This window comes from Syngnathus floridae, chromosome 10 (genome assembly GCF_059516105.1).
Source record: "Syngnathus floridae isolate MCC-2025c chromosome 10, RoL_Sflo_1.0, whole genome shotgun sequence".
Classification (NCBI taxonomy): domain Eukaryota; kingdom Metazoa; phylum Chordata; class Actinopteri; order Syngnathiformes; family Syngnathidae; genus Syngnathus; species Syngnathus floridae.
Window position 1 is genome coordinate 9,656,227 of NC_142422.1, and position 22,599 is coordinate 9,678,825.

Consider the following 22,599-nt stretch of genomic DNA (forward strand, 5'->3'; position numbering starts at 1 on the left):
TTAATTGCTGTGACCTTTAGACCTCTTTGGCACATAAATTGAGCTTGACTTTGGTGGATTTTTTTAATTTTTATTAAGCAATACCAATTTTATAGCTTTCAAGTGTCAAAACAGGTCAAAATATTCAAAAAGGACAAATAGGTCAAACTTATCGAATATCGAAATATCCATCAGCTCTTCGCAGCATCCACACGTGCACGCACCCACGCACGCACAACATGGATCACATGCGCATATCAGTCCATGGCTTTCCGTGTCCCACGAGACTGGTCTCGTTTCACTTCTGCAGTGACGAAAACGAGAAGGAGAAGGTTGCAGCTCGGTTCCAATTACAACCAGAAGCATGGACGACAACGAAGCTTGGAATGTTTCTTGCTGTCGTAGGATAGATACTGTGTGATGCGGAAGGACAATGATCAGCCTCATTTTGTCTATCCAGTGTTTTACCATATGCCACCGCATGAAGGAGTGGCTGGTTCACTGTTGCTGGAAGTCATTGCTGAATGCAACGCACACTTTTGAGTTCATGCGGTTTCTGCGACGTGTCACCCATAACCTGCGGAATATTTTGAAGCAAATGCATCCATATGGTTCTTTTGCAAACATTGCTGAGCCAGCAGCAAAAGTCGCAAGGTAAGTAGACGCATGACATTCCCTCAGAGAGGAAAAGAGCGCATTGTTCCTGCGATCAGGACGCTGCAGGTGCACTGTTGTAATAGATGTAAAGAAAAAACAAAAACGTTATTTGCCATTTGAAATTAATTGTACCGTAGGTTTATCTTATGTCTCTATTAAGGTCACCAGATGACGGCACATTCTGAGGGTCAATTCCATAGTGGTGTCATTCTGACAGCTGTTTTGAATATTTTGTCAACACAGAAAAAAAACCCAGCAAAACATAAACAGTATACTGCAGTGCCAGTTTATTTTACAGTGGTGTACACTGTACGCCATTGCAAACTACATTAATGGCAATGTATATTTGTTTAAATTTATAGGCTACTTCCCTGATAGTGTCATTTTGAGCGGAGCATATTTATCAAAGTGTTTTTTTTTAATGCCCAACTCTTGCATCGTCCCGTTAGATTGTGAAGTCATAATGTTGGTAAGAGAATGTATTTGCTGCATTTAATGTTTTATACAGAAAAGATTGAGACACGCATATTACAATCAGAAAACACTACATGAGCATACATCGGCTAAATCAAACTCTTACATTTATTTTTATGATAATGGAAAAACATGCAATATGGTTGTTGAATATCCCGATATTGATATTATTTCAATATTTAATGCATTCCCACAGAAATGACATTTTTACTAATGAAATGATTCAATTTTTTTCATGGTGAAAAATAAGCAATATCAATGTCCTCAAAGCTCAAGTGTTTGCATTCTGTTTTTTGTATATCGAATATTTTATCGAAGGCATTTTCTGTTGATACCGAATTATCACCACACCCACGATCTGGGCATTGCACACAACTTCTACGGTAAAGTAAGAAGTTTCAGTCGTGGTGATTATTTTAGGAAAATGAATGATGTTACATTGTGAATAATGTAATGGACTGCTTTACTCTTTAAATGGAGTGATCATTTATGTATCGTGGCCTTGAAATTGTAACACATAACCAGACCCAGTAACTGTAATTGTAGGTAAAAATATAATGAGCACCCTGTTATATTACTTTGTTACTGCCTAAATATACTTGTAATATTAATAATCTATAATCTATAAAAGATTATAGTAATGTAATGCCCCGCCACCAAAACTGGTTGTTGACTACTTAGTATAATCTGTCATTTCTCCCTTTGTCGTGTGGCGTTCTGTTCACTCCTTCTGAAACATTAGCCAGGTAAAGCAGACTTTGTTCTTGCTGCGTCCTCCCAACAATCTCCTCTTTCAAAGTCATTAAGAGCCTTTACGCTTGTCATATCAGCCCAAGATCATTTGAGCCTGCTCAGCAACTTTGTATACGTGGTGGGATGTTGACACAATACTTGTATGCAGTGCATCAAAATTGTATCATGCAGTGCATCATTGTTTTGAACATGAATACATACAGTGTGGCGATTATGTCAATTATAGATTATTATCATTCAAACTCTTGTTTAACTTACCGAAGAACAAGACGTCACTGACAATAGTCGCAGTTTTAAGTAATGTACAGCTCAATTGTGACTTTGAAACATTACAACAGGATAAGAACCTTCCTAAAGAAGAATATGAAATGGCACGGTGGCATGTCATGAGTAAGCAAGTAACCGAAGTTACATTTACATACATAAACACATTGTAAAACACGACATTTGTGCTTACAGGTTATATGTGTATATGTGTGACGTGTCTGTGTTTACCGTCTGTGCTTCGTGCAGCAGTGTGAACTTTCCACTTTGATCATTCCTGCGCATTGGTGATGGCAACCTCAAAAGAAAGAATCAAGGATCGTATCCTGCTGGAGGAGAGCAATCGAGAAGGGAGCAGTGTCCCCTGTCCAGGTGACACACTCCCCTGGAACCTGTCCAAACATCAATGGGCCAAACGCTCCAAGTCAACCTCAGGGGAGGTCCTCGATCCAGCTGAAAGGGCAGTAATCCGCATCGCAGGTAAAGTCACTTTAAAAAATGTGGCGTCCGCCGACTTCATTTGTCAACATGGTTCCAGCAATTAATTAGATGGCAGAAAAGTTGGTGCTGGTTTTAGTATGTGGTGTAAGATATAATGTGATATAAACAGCACTACAGTCTCCTTGTGTATTTGTAGTTAAGTGGTACTGCTGTTTGCAAATCTAAATTTTACCGACATAACATGCCAGGGCAAATGCCAATTCCTTTGCATAATATTTTTCGGGGGGCAGAAGGGCATGTTGTTGTGCCACCCTATGTGACCACGTATACCTGTGACCTGCAATAAGTCTTTAAATTCATGAAGTAAGGTCAGTGGATTGGAGTAAAACTAAGCACCAAGCAACAACGTCATGCTTTTTTTTTTTTTTTAGACCCAGACTAAATTATGTGTACCTCTGGTGATAACAGTATATCGCACTTTTTTTAAAGGTTTATGAAACCATAATTTATTGGTAGAATAATTAGATTCTCTAAATACGATTTCATGTATTTCCTTTTGGAATGCCTGAAAACAAATTGGGATACGTGGTGGTTGTCAACAAGCAAACACTTCAAGTTATTTACTTTATTGCAAATAAGTGCAGAAGAAAATACAAATTTAGTATTAAATGGATTCATAAACAGTAATTTTGGGACTGTTACCTAACAAGATGACACATTTTAACATTAGGAGTAGTGCAAAAGAGACTGTAACCAATGTGAGGTGTGGTTTTGTTTGCACTGCACAGACAATAGGGTCAGATCATGTCTAAACCAACAGTAGTGGTGCTGGAAACACATTACTTATTCATGTTAAGTGAGAGAGGAGGGCGTTTGTATTTTGTAGGTGCAGGTGTTACAGACAAGGAAAAAATGAATTGAAAATGTAAGCGCTGTTTCCAAAACAATTATAAATAAATTGTTAGTCTTGAAATTATCGTAACACATGAGCATACCGTACTACCGACACTAGTTGAAAAGGTTTTTTCTTCCGATAGTTAAACTTCTTTTTTTGCACCAAATCACTTTCAGTTGAAATGTCCTGCACTATTATTTATTTATATATTGTTTACTTAATGTTGCCATTTTTAGGACAATATGTCTTCGATGTGGTTTGTTTTGGAATGTGGTGCGTTTCTGCCAGGCTAAGAGGATTTTTGCATAACTGGTGTACCTACAATGAGCGTATCCTGTGCTGCTCTTCCCGTGATCTTCCATTGGGTCAGGTCAAGGAATGTTACCACACCCGTGGGTGAGTGTTACGGCTTACAGATATCGTTGGTCACAAAGTGCAGATGTGAACAGCCTTTAATAAAATGAGCGGAGGTCCTTTTACCTTTGCTGCTTGATATTAACACCGGGTCTCGAGAAGCTGTTTGTAGGCCAAGTCGATTTATGCATGTATGCTGCTGAAATCAAAAGTCTGACTCTTTTTGCCCCGACACTTACCATTCTTGCCTCAGGCAGAAAAAAAATGATACAATGAAGAATATTTATTAAGACTGGTATTTTAGCACAAAGCATTCTATTTCTCATTTTTTGGACTGGAGATCTGAATCAGGAATAAAAGGATCTTTGTTAATAATCTCACATTGCAAAGTTTCATAGAGACATGACTTTTATTCGTCAATACATGGCTGCCTGTTCTACTGTCATCTTTAAATAATGGAGATATTTAGCTTTACGATTTCCAGAACGTCAAACTCTGTGTTAAAGCTTCTGGGATCGAGACCGCAGTTAACTTTTTGACCAATAGATGGCACTTTATGTCAAAAGGGGCTTGTTGCTGAAAGCTGTCCTCCTAAAGACCACCACATCCTCTGGAAAATGTGTCTCATTTTCCGCACTCACTTCAAATAGAATTGACCACATAGAGTATCCATTGTACTGCTGGTGTTACAGTGCACTAAGACTATATGATTTATGCTCAGTGACGTGGTCTAGAAGACAGAATGTCTTTATTTCATCTGTTCTTTACAACCATGACATTTCCACTTCCGCTTTTACTATATCATCAATCAGTTTTGATACCATCAGAGAAATTGGCTGTACGAGTGATGACGAAATCTGGGGTAGAGTGCAACATCCAATTGCCAAACATGAAATAATAATTTTTTGCTTGTTTTTTTTTTTTTTTTTTAAACATTGATCTATTGGGGTGGAGAATTCCACGAGCGAATGAGAGGCCTCTGAGGTTGGCAGTTTGACCTTTCTGTGTGTTTGTATAGATTTTTTTTCTCTGCATTCCGGTTTCCTCCCACATTCGAAAGACATGGAGCTTGTTGTTAGATAACTGAATCGTCAAAATTTTCCTTCAATGTTATTGTGAGTGGTTGTTGTTTGTATCTATAGTGTGCGCTCTGTGATTGGCTGGCGACTAGTTTACGGTTTGCAGTGACACTTTGCCTAAAGTCCGCGAGAACAGGCTTCAGCTCACCCGTAACAATAGTGCAGATAAGCGATAGAGAAAATGCAATTGAATGTTTTTTTTTTTTACTTTTCATGTAGGCATCAGACAACCATCCAATTATATAAATGTATGACTTCCGCTACAGATCACATAGCGCTGCCTGCGGATCAGGTTGCCACAAAGTTTTGTTGTGCTTTCCAACATGCCCTAAAATATCAAAAGATGCCGCCAAAGCCCTGTCTAAATATGAGAGTCCCTGTAAATGCCCATCTTTTCTTTCTGAAGTCCATAGCCATCTCTTTTGTCTTCTTCCTATTGATGCAGTGCTTACTATCTTTGCAGTATTCCACCAGATTTTCTACCTCCTCGCTGTACTCGAATACCAAGATGTTTAATAAGAGTATATTTATTGTAGCAAAATTATAGTATGTTATTGATTAGGGTTGCACAATGTGCATAGCTTGATGCATTGTCATTAGTGATGTACTGGGTTTTTACGGCCTAATGTGTCAGAAAAAAAGATATCTGATGTTATGTAATATTAGAGAAGTGTAAAAGAGAGAAAAAAAAAGTATTTACTTTCACATCCTAAGCATACCAAACTGTTCTCCGTAAAATTGAGTATATGTCCATAATCAAGGCCTTCTTTATGATTTAGTACTAGATTCACCCGACACACAAAGCACAAGTCAGCATTTGAACTGACTGTGCTTCATCCAGGAAAGAGTGCTTGCTGTTGCCAAGTTGGACTGTCAAGAATTGTGTCTGCAGGGATTTCCTTTTGCTACTATGTAACCCCACTGTTCGAGGCTAACAGGCACAACCTTGTAAACATATTTCAAATCGTGCAGTGGTAAACACGATCAGGGAAGCTTATGAAAAGCAAAAATTTCAATGATCTGAAATATTTCATCTCTTGTGTGTAGTCACTTGGTTGTGACTTGTTTTCAGAAACAATATGTAAGCTTTAAAACTATTTTGATGCATGGAAATGGTTAGTTTGTCATTGCAAATTGCTCACCTAATGTTTGTGTATAATTCTTCAGTGACTCAAGTGAAATAATTACTTTACTTTGTTCTACATTCATTGTGCCAAAGTTATCAAAGAAAAAAATAATGTGTCTCCTTATGAAGTTAATAATGAGGATTCAATCAAAATAAGCAATTGGTTTTTAAGTCTTTAGTCTTCGCTTCGTTCGCTTAGTTCGTTAGTCAAAAGCATTGATATGTTTGTGCAGTAGCATTTTTGATACAACCCTTGAATCAATGAGTTGCGCCGGTGTCCCTGATATGTGTTTACTGAGTGTATACTGACATCCATAACATTCCAGTTGAGTTGAAGTGTTACCATTAAGAGCAGTTTTTGAACTCTGCTCTTACGACAATGCAAGAATAAGCAGTGAGTGAGTGCCTTCCCTTCTGGTCAGTGTATCTTTAAAAGGAGGGGCCGGACATTTATACTCGTTTTAGTGAGTGTGTGTGTTTGAGGTGTATGGGGGGCGTGTGTGTGTATGTGTGTGAAGCTTGTTCGTGGAATGAAGTTGGCAGCTGTGGAGGGTTCACACAGCTGAGAGAGTTGATAGACGACAGCTCAGACTTACAAACTAATTCAAAGTAATAGGAATAAGTAGACTTGCAGGAGAAGGAGGGAAGAGGGTGAGAGTGCCGGCATGGCCGTGTATGAACCCTTCTACCTGCCTCCGGACGCTGAGGAGCAGGACTTCATCCAAGCGTATGAAAGCGTCAGAGAGAAGTATAAAGGTGAGAGCCTGTCTGGTGGCATCATGTGCATGATACATTGAAGACACATTTTAGTCGTTTGCACAAGTCCCGGGCTATTTGTGAGGTTATTGACCTATTCTGTTTATGCCTTGATGTTGTATATGTTTGGACTTGCAGTGTAGGTATTGATGATTGATTTTGGATTGGTACATGGGTTTTAAGTCTTGTGTGTTGAGGGTTACAAAAGTCCATGTTTTACTCTACATGTGTGACTGTCACAGTAAGCCTGCTCTTCTGACCTCTGACCCTAATGAGGCTATTAGATGGGGGATTAGGACTGACTGGATTCTTTTCCTACACAGACACGGCATCATCTCAACTCATTATTACTGAATCATTTTACATTTAGCTACTTTGTCACCCTTGGTGCACCCAAAAGGTACAGCTTTTCTACACTTGACACTTTGGAAAATACTTTCATCTTAGTTGACCTTGGAGAATGGTAAACCTTTTGTATGGAATGAACCATTTGTACCTAAAATTTATCTTTGATAAGTGAGTTAATTTGACCCTGTCTCTTTTAGCACAGTTTGCTTTTACACCTTCTTTGGTCAAATTCTCATATGGCAAGGTTACAAAGAGTAAGTGTAAAAGTGGCCATTGAATGTACCTATAGTCTCTACACAAACGTTTTTTTCCAATCAAATGACACATATTGGGCACATATGTTTAATTATTTTCAGCTATCAATGGTTAATTTTTAATAGCAGCATCTTTTTTTGGTATTGTTATTCACTTTAATTTTGGCTTTCCTTTATCACATCACGATAATACATTACTGTCAAATTTGAACAAAAATGAAAATAAAAAGAAGATGCGGATTGATCATCAAAATGATATTCATGATTAATCTCTTCAATTAGTTGTTAATTATGGGCTTCAGGAACTTTCTCAATAACTTGCAAAAGAAGAGCAGGGGAGAAGAAATTTCTGCAATAGTAACAAAGTTGTTCCAAGTATTCATGGTCGTTAACATGAATCACTGTTCTGTTTGTTGTGCTGGTTCTTTGCAAGGTTATGAGAAGCAGGAGCTCGTTCTGTGGCAGTTGTTTATGTTTCAGGCGTTCCACTCTGTTCCCTTCTAGACACAATCAGTGTTGCATTACGTTACTGTATGCACTCCTTATTAAGGCACATATTTTTCATCATTCACTTCATCTTCATGTTTCTTTCATCAGCCTGCATCAAAGCCAATCTGTTTTTCCTGCAGAAATCACTGCTTTGAGAATTCTTCTTGAAAGTCTTACTATGACCACAGCCTGTTTAGAAAATGAAAACTCTCAAGTAGAAATAACTTGGTCCCACCTAAAATCCTTATTTAGCAGTATTTAACCAAATGAAGGCTCTGACCAATTGATTAAATTTAGATGTTTTTTTTTTAGTCATACTGTGTGCATACATGTCGGATGATTGCACACTGTAATATGATTTTGCATCTGTCATCACTTATTGAAGATGATACTCAAGAATATATAAAATAAAAATATATATGTTGATTGCTAGTTTCCATTCTGAAGTCTGAAGTAGAGTATGTTGTCAACCTCGAGAGGTTGAGCTATACATCCTTGACACAACAGCCTTGACAAGATACATCCTTGACATGACAAATCCTCAGCCAGCATTCATCTGCTTGGCATCACATAAGAAGTTCACAACATCCAGTAAAATATTGCCCTCCCTATAATTTGTTTATTTTATCTTATAAATGAACAGTTAACTGGTTCATTGACATTTCATGTTTCCTTTACTCGACCAAGAAAGCAATGCCTATCCCTTTGAAAAATATCATCCAAGCCTTTTATAATATGATTGCACTAAGTATGCTACGTCTAATATTACTCGCTGGTCATTGCCTGCCTTAATTTGCAGTGCTTTGGATGGGAAAGCCCTGTCCATTGTCCCGTTGACTTCTTTGGAAACATACGCTAACAGCAGCTGAAGTAGAAGTAGTTCCAGGCACACCTAAGGGGGATTACCCAGTTCTGCTGGGTGGATTGCTGATAGAGCACAACCATGGCTGGCATCCATCTTTTGCCAAAGCAAGTGTTCTGCATGGCCCAGTCTTTTGGTATGCAGGGCCTGAAATAATCCCAATATAGCCAGGGACATTTTCAATCATCCAATTAGCCTGTTGTTTTTGGCAAGCTTGGCTGCAGTAATTTAAATTCCCATTTCTTATTGCTGTAAATCCTTGTACAAATAACAATCCAGAAATACAATACGTTAATTGGCAATTTGCAGACATCTACACACCTGTTTAAATGCTATTTTTTGTGATATTAAAAAAACAAGAGCAATAATTACTAATTCCAAAAGATTTCCCAATTTGTGAACAATTACCTGTTACACTCAATAGAGGAAGCTTGTGTTCAGTTTACCAATCAAATTCAAACTAATTTTAAATGAAAGTCGGCATTTGCCAGCCGTCATTTGAAGTGGTCTTTAAAGTTCAGATGTTGCCATGCTTTTTGGGTAATATTATCGAGCAACGTAAGATGAGTCCTCTGAGATTCTAGAACATCAGAAGCAGCGCTTTGTTCAAAGGTATCAGTGAGGAGAAGAGAACAAAAGAGTTTCCAAGGCATCCATTATCGTGCAACGCAATAAAGACACGTCAAGTACCGAATATATGCCACAAGAGTGATATTTTGAAAGAACTTGACATTCTTCCAAAATTGTTGAAAAGACGAGGAGAATACTGTTCAGGAAGTTCTGCCAACAGGCTGACAAGAGGGGTAAAGGAATTTTGCAAAAACACACTTGAAATCTCTCAAACACTTCTGGGAAAATGCGTTACATGATCCAATGAAACCAAGGTTGAACTTTTTGGCAGTAATTCGAAAAGGTATTTTTGGCAGAGAGGTTTGGAACACTTCTCTCCAGCAAAAAAATGGCATGATGGCGACTATCTATCAATCTCTCTGTGATATGAATAATTAAGAGGTCTTTCCAACACTAGCTCTGTGTGGTGGGTTTCACTTTTGCGATGATTTTCCACTTCCTGAAGGATGATGTCATGTGTCGCATCATCTCTTCGAGCTCACTTCTCAGAGTATATCAACAAGAACAAAGCCTTTGGATTTTGTATGATCTCAGAGTCTTTGTCATGGCCCGCTGACTGTGGGCCACTGCCTTAGAGATCAGGGTGAGATTAACGTAGAAGAAAAAGAGGGGGAAGGATCCGGCTGTGAGTAGTCACACCATCGTGGTCACCCTTGGTGCACCTTGGTTGGGTATGTGTTTAATGATGGCCCAATAAACTGAGCAGAGATGAGAAGCAGAGAAATGGGCCCAATATTCACCAGCTGTCGCAGCCCGGCATTGGCCCTTGGTGTGAAGACTGCTTGGTTGCTGAAGACTGTCTTGCCGGTATCTGTGAACGTGTGCATGTTCCTCAGAAGAAACCAGGGAAATGTAGCAAAGTGCAGAAAGTGATCCAGCTGAAAACTAAGAAAATTATTTTTCGTGGAACAGTTCCGCAGCAGCAAAAGTAGTATTCCACTTGGAGCTTCATGCATGTGAATGAGGTTTTTAGCTTCACATGTGTTGACATGCTCTCAGAAATGTGCAGCCATTTGTTGTCCCTTCTACGTTTTATATACAACTATTTCATGCCTTGCGTTGATCAGCACGGTCATACATCTTTGGGGAAAAGATGACTAGAGGGCATGATAACACAACTGCAATGGATTCCTTCAGGGCCTTTTATGGGAGCAAGAGCGCTCCAAAGGGATGCTTCCCCAAGCTGACATCCTTCCTGTCAGACATTTACTGTGACCACATGGCAGGAAACAAGTTACTATCATTTTAAAATGAAACAAAACAAAACTGCTGCTGTTGTTGGTCAAACTATAAGCACAGAGTTCCACTTAATTGACTTTTACTTTTCCCCGTCCGTTTAAAATAAATTTCTTGCCTTGCATAATTATTTGCAATCATGTGTATCTATGTACATTCCAACTTTTGGTTATACGATAGACAAACGGAATGTAATAAATGAGCATTCATTTGATGATCTGTAGAGTTTGTTGTTGTGAATGAAACAGGACAAAAAAAAAGCATAGAAATTGAAAATGTTTTGAAAGAAAGACATTTTTGCCCAAAAAAATTCAATCATCTCATCTCTCTATTGATCATTTAAATGACATTAACGCATGTGTAACTTTAACTTGTCACAGAACATTCTTACAGTAGATTCTTGTTCTACAGTTTGAAACTAGGATGTCTTTATTGTCTAAACAGTTTTTTTTTTTTACCACTCAGCAAAACTGTTTTCTTGAGAAAGTAGCAACATTTTATTTATTCATATGCCAATTTGGAAGATTTGTTCCATTCCTTTAAGTTCCATAGTTACGTATGTTCCGCTACAGTTGGGGTTTTTCATGAAGGGCTCTCTGTTGTAAAGAGCAGTGGAAATAGTTCTTCGTTACTGCCAAGGAGACTTAAGAAGGACTTTGGGTGTATTATTTTCTTAAGAGAATGATAATGAAAATCCCCCGGACACCTGATCGGATGCTTGTTGTGCGATACAGTGCACTGATGTTTAACAGTGAGTTGTCTTACCTTGTTTGTTGTCAACGGTTTCCTGACACTGCCAGGCGTTGACTTTATTGGTGGCAAGTGGTATTCAGAGCAGCTGGAGCCAGTGTGACAGTCACCAACCACAAACTCCAGGAATGTCTCGACAGGTCACCCCTCACAGCTGACACTCTTGGGTGACTGCACCTCATGCGTGCATTCTCACTCTTTCATTCTGTCTCTCTCTGTCTCTCTGTCTCTCTTTCTCTCTCTCTCTCTCTCTCTCTCTTTCTCATCTCAAAATAAATCTCTCTGGCCGTCAGTCAAAATTCATTAAAGCAAATTGAATAGCAAAACTGAGAGCGACTTTAATTTGTTTGACAAATGAACTGCCGAGACTGTCCCAAATAGCATTGCTGGACGCATCCTCCTTTTCACCTGGCTTCACATGATGAGGAGTCACCTCTAAGTCAGTAAGCATCGCTTCCATAGTGGCGAATAAGCCACACATATGACAAGGATCGTCATCACAAAGAGATATAATCCTGGCAAAAATTACTTTTGAAATCAGATGCTCCTCAAATAAGTAACTATTTCACAAGAAATAGAAAAAATGTTGAGATCTTATGAAAACACTGGAAGTGGTGCATCATGCCCTCTAAGCAGATCACTTAATCTCTTTTGAGTCTGGATACCAAAGAAGGATGAGGTGTGTTAACTCAGAATACCTTTCACAGTGATTCTGTCCAGCTCTGACAGAAGATGCGGTTAGGTAGTTAAAAACTGCCTTAAATGGCAGGTCTGACTCCACGAGCTACACACTGCTCAGTTACATAAAAGGTATGAATAAAATCTTTGGACATAATAAATGGCTGTTAAACTAAACAGAGCCTCCTACACGTTCATGTTTCTGTTGACTGTGAGGTCCCTGAGGGGTGTGGCTGCTCTCCCTCGGAGCACAGGTCAAAAGGCAAACCCTGGAAAAAAAACAATTACTACTCCCATTTGTTTGTCTTATCTCAAAGCTCCAATCACTGCTAATTTGGTCTTTCCTGTAACATTGGAACTACCCTTTACTATTACATCAGGATAATATAAAACTGTCTGGCTATGTTTGTCCTCTTGCCACCTTCCAACTTGTCATATATCTTAGATGTGTGTATCGAGTGTGTGGAATTAACCTTGTGTATATTGACGTTGCTATGGCTGATGCAAAACCTTGATGTGTCGCAGAACCATGAAGGCTTACATCGGTGGAATGCCTTTGTACAGTATTTTGTCTTTGACTTTTGTAATCTTTCCATGAATTTAGATTTGAAGTTGGTAGATGAATTCTTGTAAACATAGGCGTACATTTCAGCTATGCAATTGCTTGAGCTGTATTTTGTTTTTATTAAAGTCAATGTTTTGTCATTAAAACATTGTCAGGATAATGCAAATTGGTATATAATGGCTATGTATGAAAAAAACAAAAAATAAAACTGAGTTTGGCTATAATTTTTGAAATGGTAGGGTTGAAGTTAGTCTCTTTAGAGGTATGTGAAAAATCTGGAGGAGCCAATGTAAATTCTGGATGAAACCTTCAGTGTTTCCCACTGGACCAGAATGTATTTGCAGTGGTCTGTATCTGGCGGCTCAGCTGGCTTGAGTGTGTTGTGGGTAGATTTACTCATAAATAAGTGGGCCGAACTACTCATATTCCACAAGCGCAATATTAATCAGAATGCTGTGCTTGGACTTGCAGGGGCCCACACAACATATTATTGCAAAGACAATATTTTGGATTGACATCTGCTTTAACGGGTAAGGACATTTTTTGTAATAGGGATTCTGAAGACATGGTTTGGCTAAGTTGTGTGGTCAATAAAACAAGCCCAAATTTTACAATCACTACAATAACTTTGACTAAACTGAGTCAAGCTCATTATTTCAGCATTCATACTTTTTAACAAACAAAATGTGCTTTACCAGCAGACTTTCACATTTAATTGAAGGTAGTATTCACATGCAAGATAGGTGAACACAAAATGTTTGAGGGACCTGCAGTGACCTGCATGCTAGCGTCTTATATCCTTGGGTGAGCCAAGTTTCCGTGACAATCAAAATATAGCAGTCAGAAACATAGCAAGGTTGTGGCAGGTGTAGAGAATGTTTGCAGAAAGTTGTCAGTGATCAGCTATCAGTGATAGAGCCTACAAGATCATCATTCCCCCATCTCGTTTTACCATTGCTCCCTTCTCTAAATAAACTAGAGCCAAGCATAAAATCAACTACTGTCCATACTATCATTGTTACATGACAAGATGTCTTTTATATTTGCTTCTACTGATATTGCATTTCTCATGATATGAGCATCACATGGGCTAGAGTTTCTGTACCATAATCCTGTACCCTGGCTACAAACTAATCTGACAAACAAACAAACCCTTCCATTAAGTAAAATGTGCGTGTTACAAAACCTGCATCCCCAGGGATGTGATTGTTGTGGTAAACAGCAATTACAGAATTTAATTAGATTTTATGTGTGCAAGACCCTACAAAATTGTAAAGTGTAATAGCCCTTTCCTAAATGCTCCTTTGGACCAAAACAATATTTAAGTTACCTGGGAACATCACCTGCTTCAAATAAATAGAATATTTGCGTCACCTGTTTTAAGATTATTTTGTCTTTGAATAAATTGTGTGTACGCATTTTTCAGTTATGTGGCATTAACTATTACTTCAATATACAATATCTTTTTTTCCATTCAGTTTTATCTTTACCCACCATCTAATTTCTGAATGGGTATCAATTGTCGTCATGTCCTGGACAGTGTATAGTAGGAGGGATGGAGTCAAGGCGCTAACGTTTCATTTTCCATTCAGCTGTTGAGTTTATACAGACGTACAAGTCCTGCCAGCTCCATGCAGGCTCTTCCGTGAAGGCTCCTTTTTGTCACCACTTGGCAAAGTCAGTGTTTCCAGTGAGCGAACAGCCCTGACTAGATCTCTGTCCACCTACCACCATTCTTTAGAATTAAAATAATGACAAAAACATGGCTCTATAAAATGTGCTGGCATAAAACAATTATCGTGAAAATTGTGTGATATTGCAGAACCTTAAATAGCATTTTGAATTGGACTCTAAGAGGTATGTGGTTATATTTAGATTGAGATGAAAATGACAGCATCTTTCCACTGATGCATCTGGTTCAACTCTAACTCTCATGCCCATTTGTATGGCATGAGTTAGGCTTTTTTTTTTCTAGACGCGATTCAGATGTTTAAAATTTGAATGGGGCCATCTTTTATTTGAAAATTATTGTATTAACCCCTCCCAAAATCTGACCTGTCACTTTATATGAGGAAAATCACTTCATGTACTGTGGAGGATTTTACACCAGTATTTTGTGTGAGCCTAGTGGAAGAAATGCCCAAAACTTTCAATTCACAATCTGCCAGACTGTGGGTTATGGGATTCCATCCAATGGCTTAACTATTTTATTACTGACTACAACAGTAGCGTCTGTCTTGGATGAAAACACAAACTGGGTGATTGGTGTACAGTACTCTAAGCCACCGCATTGGGCCAGAGATTTCACTGGGTGAGTGACCTCAGGCAGGAGGAATGTTTTGTCTGGCTGGCCATTTTAACGCTACCATTCTTATGAAGACATCAAAGAGTCAAATTGCTTATTAGACACTTTGGTACAGTTTAGTCAAGCCACCCCCTCAGAAAAAGAAGAAATCAGCAAAGACAGATAAAGAAGAACTGTAGAGATCAAGTGACTTTTGCAAAAATGTTAAACTGTATACATCTACATTTAGAGTATTGACTTGAACTTTGGTATTTAATAATGTCATGAATACTTCAAACACACCTAGAGGCAGGAAGGAACTTTCATTTTATTGGAATTTTCTGATGCTGGGGGCATACAGATTAGAGATTCAAACGCCATTGAAATTGAGTTCAGCAACAAAAGTTGGCAACAAAATATTTCAAAATAAAAGCCAGTGTGTTCCAATATTTTTTAATTTAACAAACCACCACACCCAAGGAAAACCAACCAAATACAGAAGAGGTGACTGCCATGGTGTCAATTTTGACACAAAAGGGAGAGTATCATAACATTAAGTGGCAGTACTATGCTTCACCACTATGTAACTAATGGTGTAGTCATCTTTTTATTTCTGCCACACAATTCAATAAATATGTATTAATGTGCAGTAAAGTCCCCAGTATCTAGCAATAATTTTCATTTATCCCAGTTTAGTATGATCTGCATGACATCATATTTTAAGTTAAAATGGTGAACTTTTTAAAAATAGAATTTGGAACATAATTAGGTACAATGCTATGAGGATTATGATTTGTTTAAACTGACACTGTCAAAGAGCTATTAAGAGTAACTGTTCTGCATCATAATAAAATGTGTTTATAGCAATTATGGCTTTTTGATAGCTACATAATAAGGAAAAATATATTAGGATAAATTCAGCATTGCTGACCCCTCTGGCTGTGAGGTTCTCAATCAAAACCATACATGTATTAGATTTCATTACATAGTGACATTATACATTTACCTAATTCTGTAGTTTGGTTGAATGAGGTTCATTCTTAAAATGGCCCGAGGCGTTTGGGTGTATTCTTTACGTACGTACTTCCTGGTGGTGCTAAAACTGTTAAACAAATGAACATATGGTTCATAGATAGACACTTCCTGGAACTCCTTCCAATAATTTTTTTTACATGAGCGAAAGTTTGGCGGAGGATGTGTGGGAGGGGTTAGGGGAGGAGCTGTTTCATGTCTGTAACCATACATTGTGACGGTGAATGGGTGTGTGTTGAAGTACCAAAACAAAGATTTCCAGTCAGAAGACCTGCAGTATTCTTGCTACTGTACAATGAAGTGGATATTTGTCCAAAAGAGGTAGAAAAGCATCAAGACAAGTCTTTAGTTTTCGTAAGTTCCTAAGCCAAACAGTTCAGGTGGTAATGCTCATAAAGCTACGTCATCAATAAATAGAGTTTATTCATCACTAAAGAGAAGAGCTACTATGGACAATTCAAGATCAATCCAACAAGAGATCACTTATCTGAAAGGTATTTTCCATATTTTAGACTTGCACCGTATACAGCAAAAGTTGTCCCTATTGTGATGATGCAAAGGAAGGATATCTGAGGGAGGCATTGTTTGAGAAGCGGAAGGGAAAATAATTCCCAGTAAAAGACCTTTCCAACTCATTTGTCACTTTAACGCACATTTGTTTTTTTTTTGCAAAAATTTAACCTTTAGTTGTATTTGATGACCCTGTGGTACCTTTGTACAGTTAACATATACATACAGAGTATGTAATATGTATGTATTGTATATAGGTCGTATTAATTCAAGCACTCAGTCCACAAATTTGCCATGCAAAGTTTCCATGCAAACCTGCATCACTGACATTTCTCTTCTCGTCTGCTTGAATGTGACAGAAACTGCAATGTCTTTTGACTACTTCACCCAAAACTGATAGGAGTGTTAAACAATGAAAGAAACATGAGCCTAGAGAGAGATAACCAATAACCTTTTTTTTTTAATTTGCATTATTTTGTGGTCAGCCCCCAGGTTACTATTTTTTCAAATGCCAGGTTTTCAGGCTTTTCTTTCAGAACTGTCTGAATTGTGGGCTCTTTTATTGTGATTATGTGACATCTTAAACTGAAGAATCTTACGTCCCTGTACCTATAACATATGTGTTCTGTATGTGTTTATTTGTGAAATGTAATCGATAATGCCGTGTTCCATAACATGTTTTTAATTATAACAACTTTTGGCATTGTTAGGCATTGTTAGTCAATTTTATTAGTATGAAGACCTACAGGCAGTCAAACAAGAGATAAAGATAACATGTTTTTAATTATAACAGCTTTTGGCATTGTTAGGCATTTTTATTCAATTTTATTGGTATGAAGTGCTACCTAAAACAGGGAGTCAAACAAAAGATAAAGTTTTATTGCTTCGCATCACACTCAGTCTATGAGACTGTACTACAAAGTTAGAAGCTTTTTGAAATGTGCAGTACATTGTCTATAAACATAGTAGCTGTACATGTCTAAGAAGATTACCATAATTGACAGACTCTAAGCTGCTACTTTTTGCACAAGCTTTGAACCCTGCATCTTGTAGTCTGGTGCGTTTTCTATATGAATAAAACAGGATTTTCCACACATTTTAGCTGGTACCTCTCATATTCAGGTGGGGTTTATCGTCCAGAAATGATGGTATGTTTAGTAGAAACCATACTCATCTTTTTAAATCTAGAGGTGATGATATCTGATCAGTAATTTGGATTTAAGGCTCCAATTTTAATCCTCTATCCAGCAAAAAAAAGAAACAAATACAAAAAAAAAAACAATGATCCACACTGCTCATAATCAATTAACCTGGACCATCCTAAGTTGGATCAGTGGTAAATTTGTCACCCGTAAACTACATATACTTTAGGTATGTCTGCATTTAATCAATTAATACTCATACATAGTAGATGAACATGGATCCCTAGCGAGACCTGGATAAATAAAATTAAAAATTAAAATAGTAATTGAAACTCACACTCAACATTTGTCACTGCTTCATTTTCTCTGTTTCTGTCCCACTGCTAAAAAAAAATCAGTCAGTGACCTGTTTGACCATTTTGTAGTTTGCAAAGAGCACTTACGTAGACTGTTTCCTTCTGTCGTACATTAACCTTGCTCTAGTTCCTGGTCAGGAAAGCTTTTTCCAACTCCAGTGGGATGCTGCAAGGTTGACAACCAACAATAGTGTCCTAATGTGATGCGCAGATGTAATGATGGCCTTCCTCTGATAGTTTCCCTGATTTCCGAGGAATGTCCTCTATATCCTTTGACCCATTATTGCATGAAGGTGGCGGTTTAAACCTGGTAGTGTCTTACTGCTGTTATGCTACGAACATCTGCAGTGATGTACCTCTTGCTGACTGACTTTTTACCAGTTTGCTGATTAGAGAGAAGTGTGTTTGCATTCAGGGTAGTGTCAGTGCTTGTGTTGCACAATGTCACATTTTGCAGTGATGTGGTGATACCGATTGTGTGAGGCAAATGTCAGGAGGGCATCTCCACAACAATGTCTAATTTTTAGGAAATACGTTGGTGTGAGTATTTTTCAGTGTGTGAATGTCCAGCATCTTAACATAGTTTTACATCAAAGTGCCATGACAGCTTGAAGCTAATAGGCTTGATTTAACTTGAATCGAGTTATTAGGATGAAGCGCTGCATTATATATCAGATAGGTGTACCTATCTGTACTTCCCCCACATGCTGGTCTGTAACTATCAAAGGACTAGCGCTAACAACAAAACGGCAGTTCCGGTGATGTAACATCATCTCATCATGGTCTGCAAATTATAAATCGATTATTATTGTGCCGTGTCCAATCGATGGAGTGAACAAATTACAACTCGTTCGTTTGTAGCCTATGGATGTGGGTATTTTATGACTTCAGGAAGAAAGGTGAGTTATGCCCCTAGGCTGATCACCAACTGTAGAGTGACAAACAACCAATCGCTCCTTTACTGTCACAATTAATACGTCAGTAAATTCTAAACGCATCAGAGAGTAAAAGCTGATTCTGTCCACTTGGGGGCAGCAAACCTTATTTGCTAAATAAATGGTAAATGTCGAAGCACTACTACAATATCTCGGAATAGCTCATTTCCATGGTGTGTCATGTGACATAACAACAAGGAGACGCAGGGTATTGTTAATAGGTGCCAATTAGAGATGAGAAGACTTTTTTTTCCCCCCAGTGACTTGTTGCAACCTCACTAGTTGTGAGGGAAGAAAGAAAATGCACTAAAATGGCAATTTTTTTTCGTGCAGCAGAGGCTGACATAAATTGAGGGATTCATGTTGGACTTTTGAATGACTACTTAAGAAGCATATGTCGGGTTACTGTGATATCTGTGTGCTGGGTTAATGTGTGTGGTGCTTTGCTGCAATTTAAGGAGATGTATTAATCATTAACCTCCTGTATCCAGCTAAACACCTTCCCTCACAGTTTAGCTTTTACATCGCCATGTCAAATATCTCAACTGCAACATGTGTCTGTATTCAGGAAGTAATTGTCTAGGAATTTTGCACATTTACCTGAGACAGGTGCTCCATTTTTCACGGTATTAGCTGCATTATGTTTACGTATACGATCCCATGTACTAAATAAATTATACAATGTAACATTTTCTGCCTTCTCAAGTCGGATTAAATTAAATGCAACATCTCTTGCCGCCTCGTCTGCATTTAGTGTACTTTTTATCTGCATATTAGTCAACTATACTTTTTTGTACACACAGAAACGACCATACATTTCAAAGATTTGTATACAAAGTAGAGTGAAAACATAAAGGAAAATGCTGTCATGACATTTATAAACATCTTGAGATATTTTATTTAATGTTTTATCCCATAATACTGTAGACCCTGCTTTTCAAACACTTTACACAGCTTTACACACAAGTAAAGGCATTATAATGGAGGGCGGCTCTGACCTGTGTGGGAGGGTGTGTGAGAGACTCCCATTCTGTTCAGCGAAGCATGACTTGTTTGAAAGAGAGAAGGAAAGATCATCGAGAGAGAAAGTCAAAGTTCTCTGAACAAATCTATTAACTGTGAGGGAGAGTTCTTGAGATTTGGGATTTCATGCATTTCCAAAATATTTCGGATTTTTCGTTTCCCATGGCGTCCTTCGCTTCGAGCAAAGGTAAGACACGCTGTTGTAAGTATATGAACAGAGGTGCAGCTTCAAACAAAGACAGGTGACAAAGCCAAGAGGAAAATGGATACAGGTGGAAAGCATACTGGGAATTTCTGAACTACAGGAGGGATTCCACACTGCGTGTATCTCTGAGTGCTTGCTCAGTCTTTGTTACTTTGCATGATGTTGGAAGATCAATGATCAAAACTTTTAATTGAACTGATATTTTAAATCTGACATTTTGAATGAATTGCTTCACTTCAGATCATTAATTATCTCATTTAGAAAACAGAAACTAGTCACAACATAAGTTTTGCGTCCGATTGTGTTTTATTTTTCTACTAGATCCACTATGCTGTATTTTTTATTTTTATTCTTGTAAACACCAATCAACAAAATTGGATATATTTGTATTATTACTAGGTTCAGTTCAATTTTCATGTTTTATACATGCATTTCAACACAAGCAAACAATTCAGTGTCAATTCATTTCTGCAGGTGAGGGAGAGTGAAGGAATGCACAGCTGTGTCACACTCCTGTGACACTTTTGCACTTGCAGTACCTTGCCCTTGGGCAGTGCTAGGGAAGCAGAATAGCATCCCTCCAACAATCACAGTCCCAATTTGTGAATCACATTTTACTACGGGTTCTAAATGTATGACTGTGTGTACTTTATATTTCGGTAGTGTTGAGTCTATTTTTGTGATTTTTCTCATGGCACTCTTTGAGGCCCACTCAGTGGAGCTGTGGAGTACTCGCTAGGTGCTATTTTTCACTGTCATTGAGCTATTTTTTCTGTCACTCTTTGGAATAAGAGGCTAAAATTCTCACTGATCCGTCATCGAGCCACAGAATGATTTAATGATCTCCCACAGAGGGAGAAGAACTAGTCTGCAGTTTGCGGTTGTTTGAGGTTGTTTGTCTGTTTGCAGGTCAGAAAGTTGATATGTACACGTTCAATGTGACAAGTAGATGCTGTTTGTAGGACAGAGACTCTTGATTTTACACTGATCTGCACTCACGTCCATTTTTTAGTATTTTGCTGTTTCGAAAAGATCAAACCTCTCATAGACATATACGTGCCTGCCCATCCATCATCTGCCCATCCATCATCTGTGAAATTAAACAGAAAAGTGTATTATTTTCCCTATTTATCACATCAATCGATAAGTAGAATTCAGAGGCTTTGTGATGAAGTCAAGCCTCCATGAATGAAATGTCCATCTGGTCACTCCGATTCTGGTTTATGAGAACAAGAAGTTGCTCTTGTTTTGTTTCATATGGTCTTGCACTTCTCTGTCACTTGTGTATTTGGCAATGTACAGGTGGACATGTTGAGCTGTGGCCCTTTTGCATGAGATGAACCCCCCCATTCCAAACTGACTGATTTTTTCAGGTTAAAAAGAATGATAAATGCACTGTAATCTTTTTTGTTTTAGTTTTTTTTTATCACAAATTGTCAGTCAGTCATAAAACACATAGCTATGTGTGAGCTGGAACCTAACACAGGTGACTTTTGGCAAGAGGTGGCATATATACAGGAAACAGACAAACAACCAGTCACTCATATGTCATACCCATGGCCAACCTACATCGTTCTAGATTCTTTCCTTTCCCTAACATGGAGTTTATTGTAATTTGAGAGAACAACTGGAGTATCTCGAGGAACCCACATAAGCATGGTGCACAAGATAACATTGTAATACTACTTTGCCAACATAGTCATGTTTATCCTGTGTACATTTGTGAACAGAATCTTGAGCCTGTTCACTGATTGACTGCTGTTCATTATCTTGCAAAATGTTTGCATTGTTTTTACCATCTTACATTTTCTATATAGGGTTATATAGCTGTTTACTTATTTCCAATATCCAATACCCATGCGTTTGCAGGAGGTGTGACTTTTTCAGTCTGCACTCAAGTGACTGTTAATTTAATAGGTTTAGCACAGTAAAGGTAAAATAACCAAACAGTTTTCCTGTTCGGTCTTGTCGGTTATGTAGGGCCGCTATTGAATTCCACCCCCTACTGGAGTCATATGGCAGTCACATCGAAGCCTGGGACTGTTGCCATTATGGATAATACCAAATAATATTTTGCTTTATAGTACTCCATTACTTCCTTTTTCCACTGTTAGTGTACACACTGAAAGTCCAGATCTGGTCATGTTGACTTTGGTCCACGGCCCACCCAATATCTTTCTAAAGCTTTCCACCTAATCTCTTGGCCTTTACTCCCCAGTTGAGATCTTACACACCTGAAAGTAGACATAGTAAAATGTTCTCTTGAGTAATAAGCTTTAAATTAGCTGGTAAAATCCAGAAGAAAATAACATTTCTGTTCAGTCAACAGACAGAGTCACTGCTTATCCAATCAAAAAATAAACAGTGTTCTCTAAATGTTATGTAGGCTTTAAACTGACTTCCTGATTTCCTCACAGTGCTTCTGGGATCTCTAACAGCTAGACTCTTTTCCACAAAATCATCAATCAAAAGCCATCAAATCTCACCATGACCCTACCAGCTTTTCAAATTTTTCATCAGGT

General features: G+C 38.2%; 1 protein-coding gene across 6 annotated transcripts in view; it reads left to right on the forward strand.

Annotated features, from left to right (window-relative positions):
* The first annotated feature begins 486 nt into the window (after positions 1 to 486).
* Positions 487 to 22,599, forward strand: part of plecb (plectin b) — a 78,022-nt gene continuing 55,909 nt past the window's right edge. For 3 of the 6 annotated variants that reach the window (XM_088386065.1, XM_088386066.1, XM_088386067.1), the window contains exons 1-2: positions 487 to 633; positions 2,377 to 2,607. In XM_088386065.1, coding sequence (XP_088242191.1) covers positions 2,418 to 2,607 — 190 coding nt within the window. In that variant the 5' untranslated portion in view covers positions 487 to 633; positions 2,377 to 2,417. Of the gene's footprint in view, positions 634 to 2,376; positions 2,608 to 6,554; positions 6,779 to 16,339; positions 16,401 to 22,599 lie in introns of those variants that run through there. The other 3 variants (XM_088386071.1, XM_088386072.1, XM_088386073.1) reach the window with 2 other exon arrangements.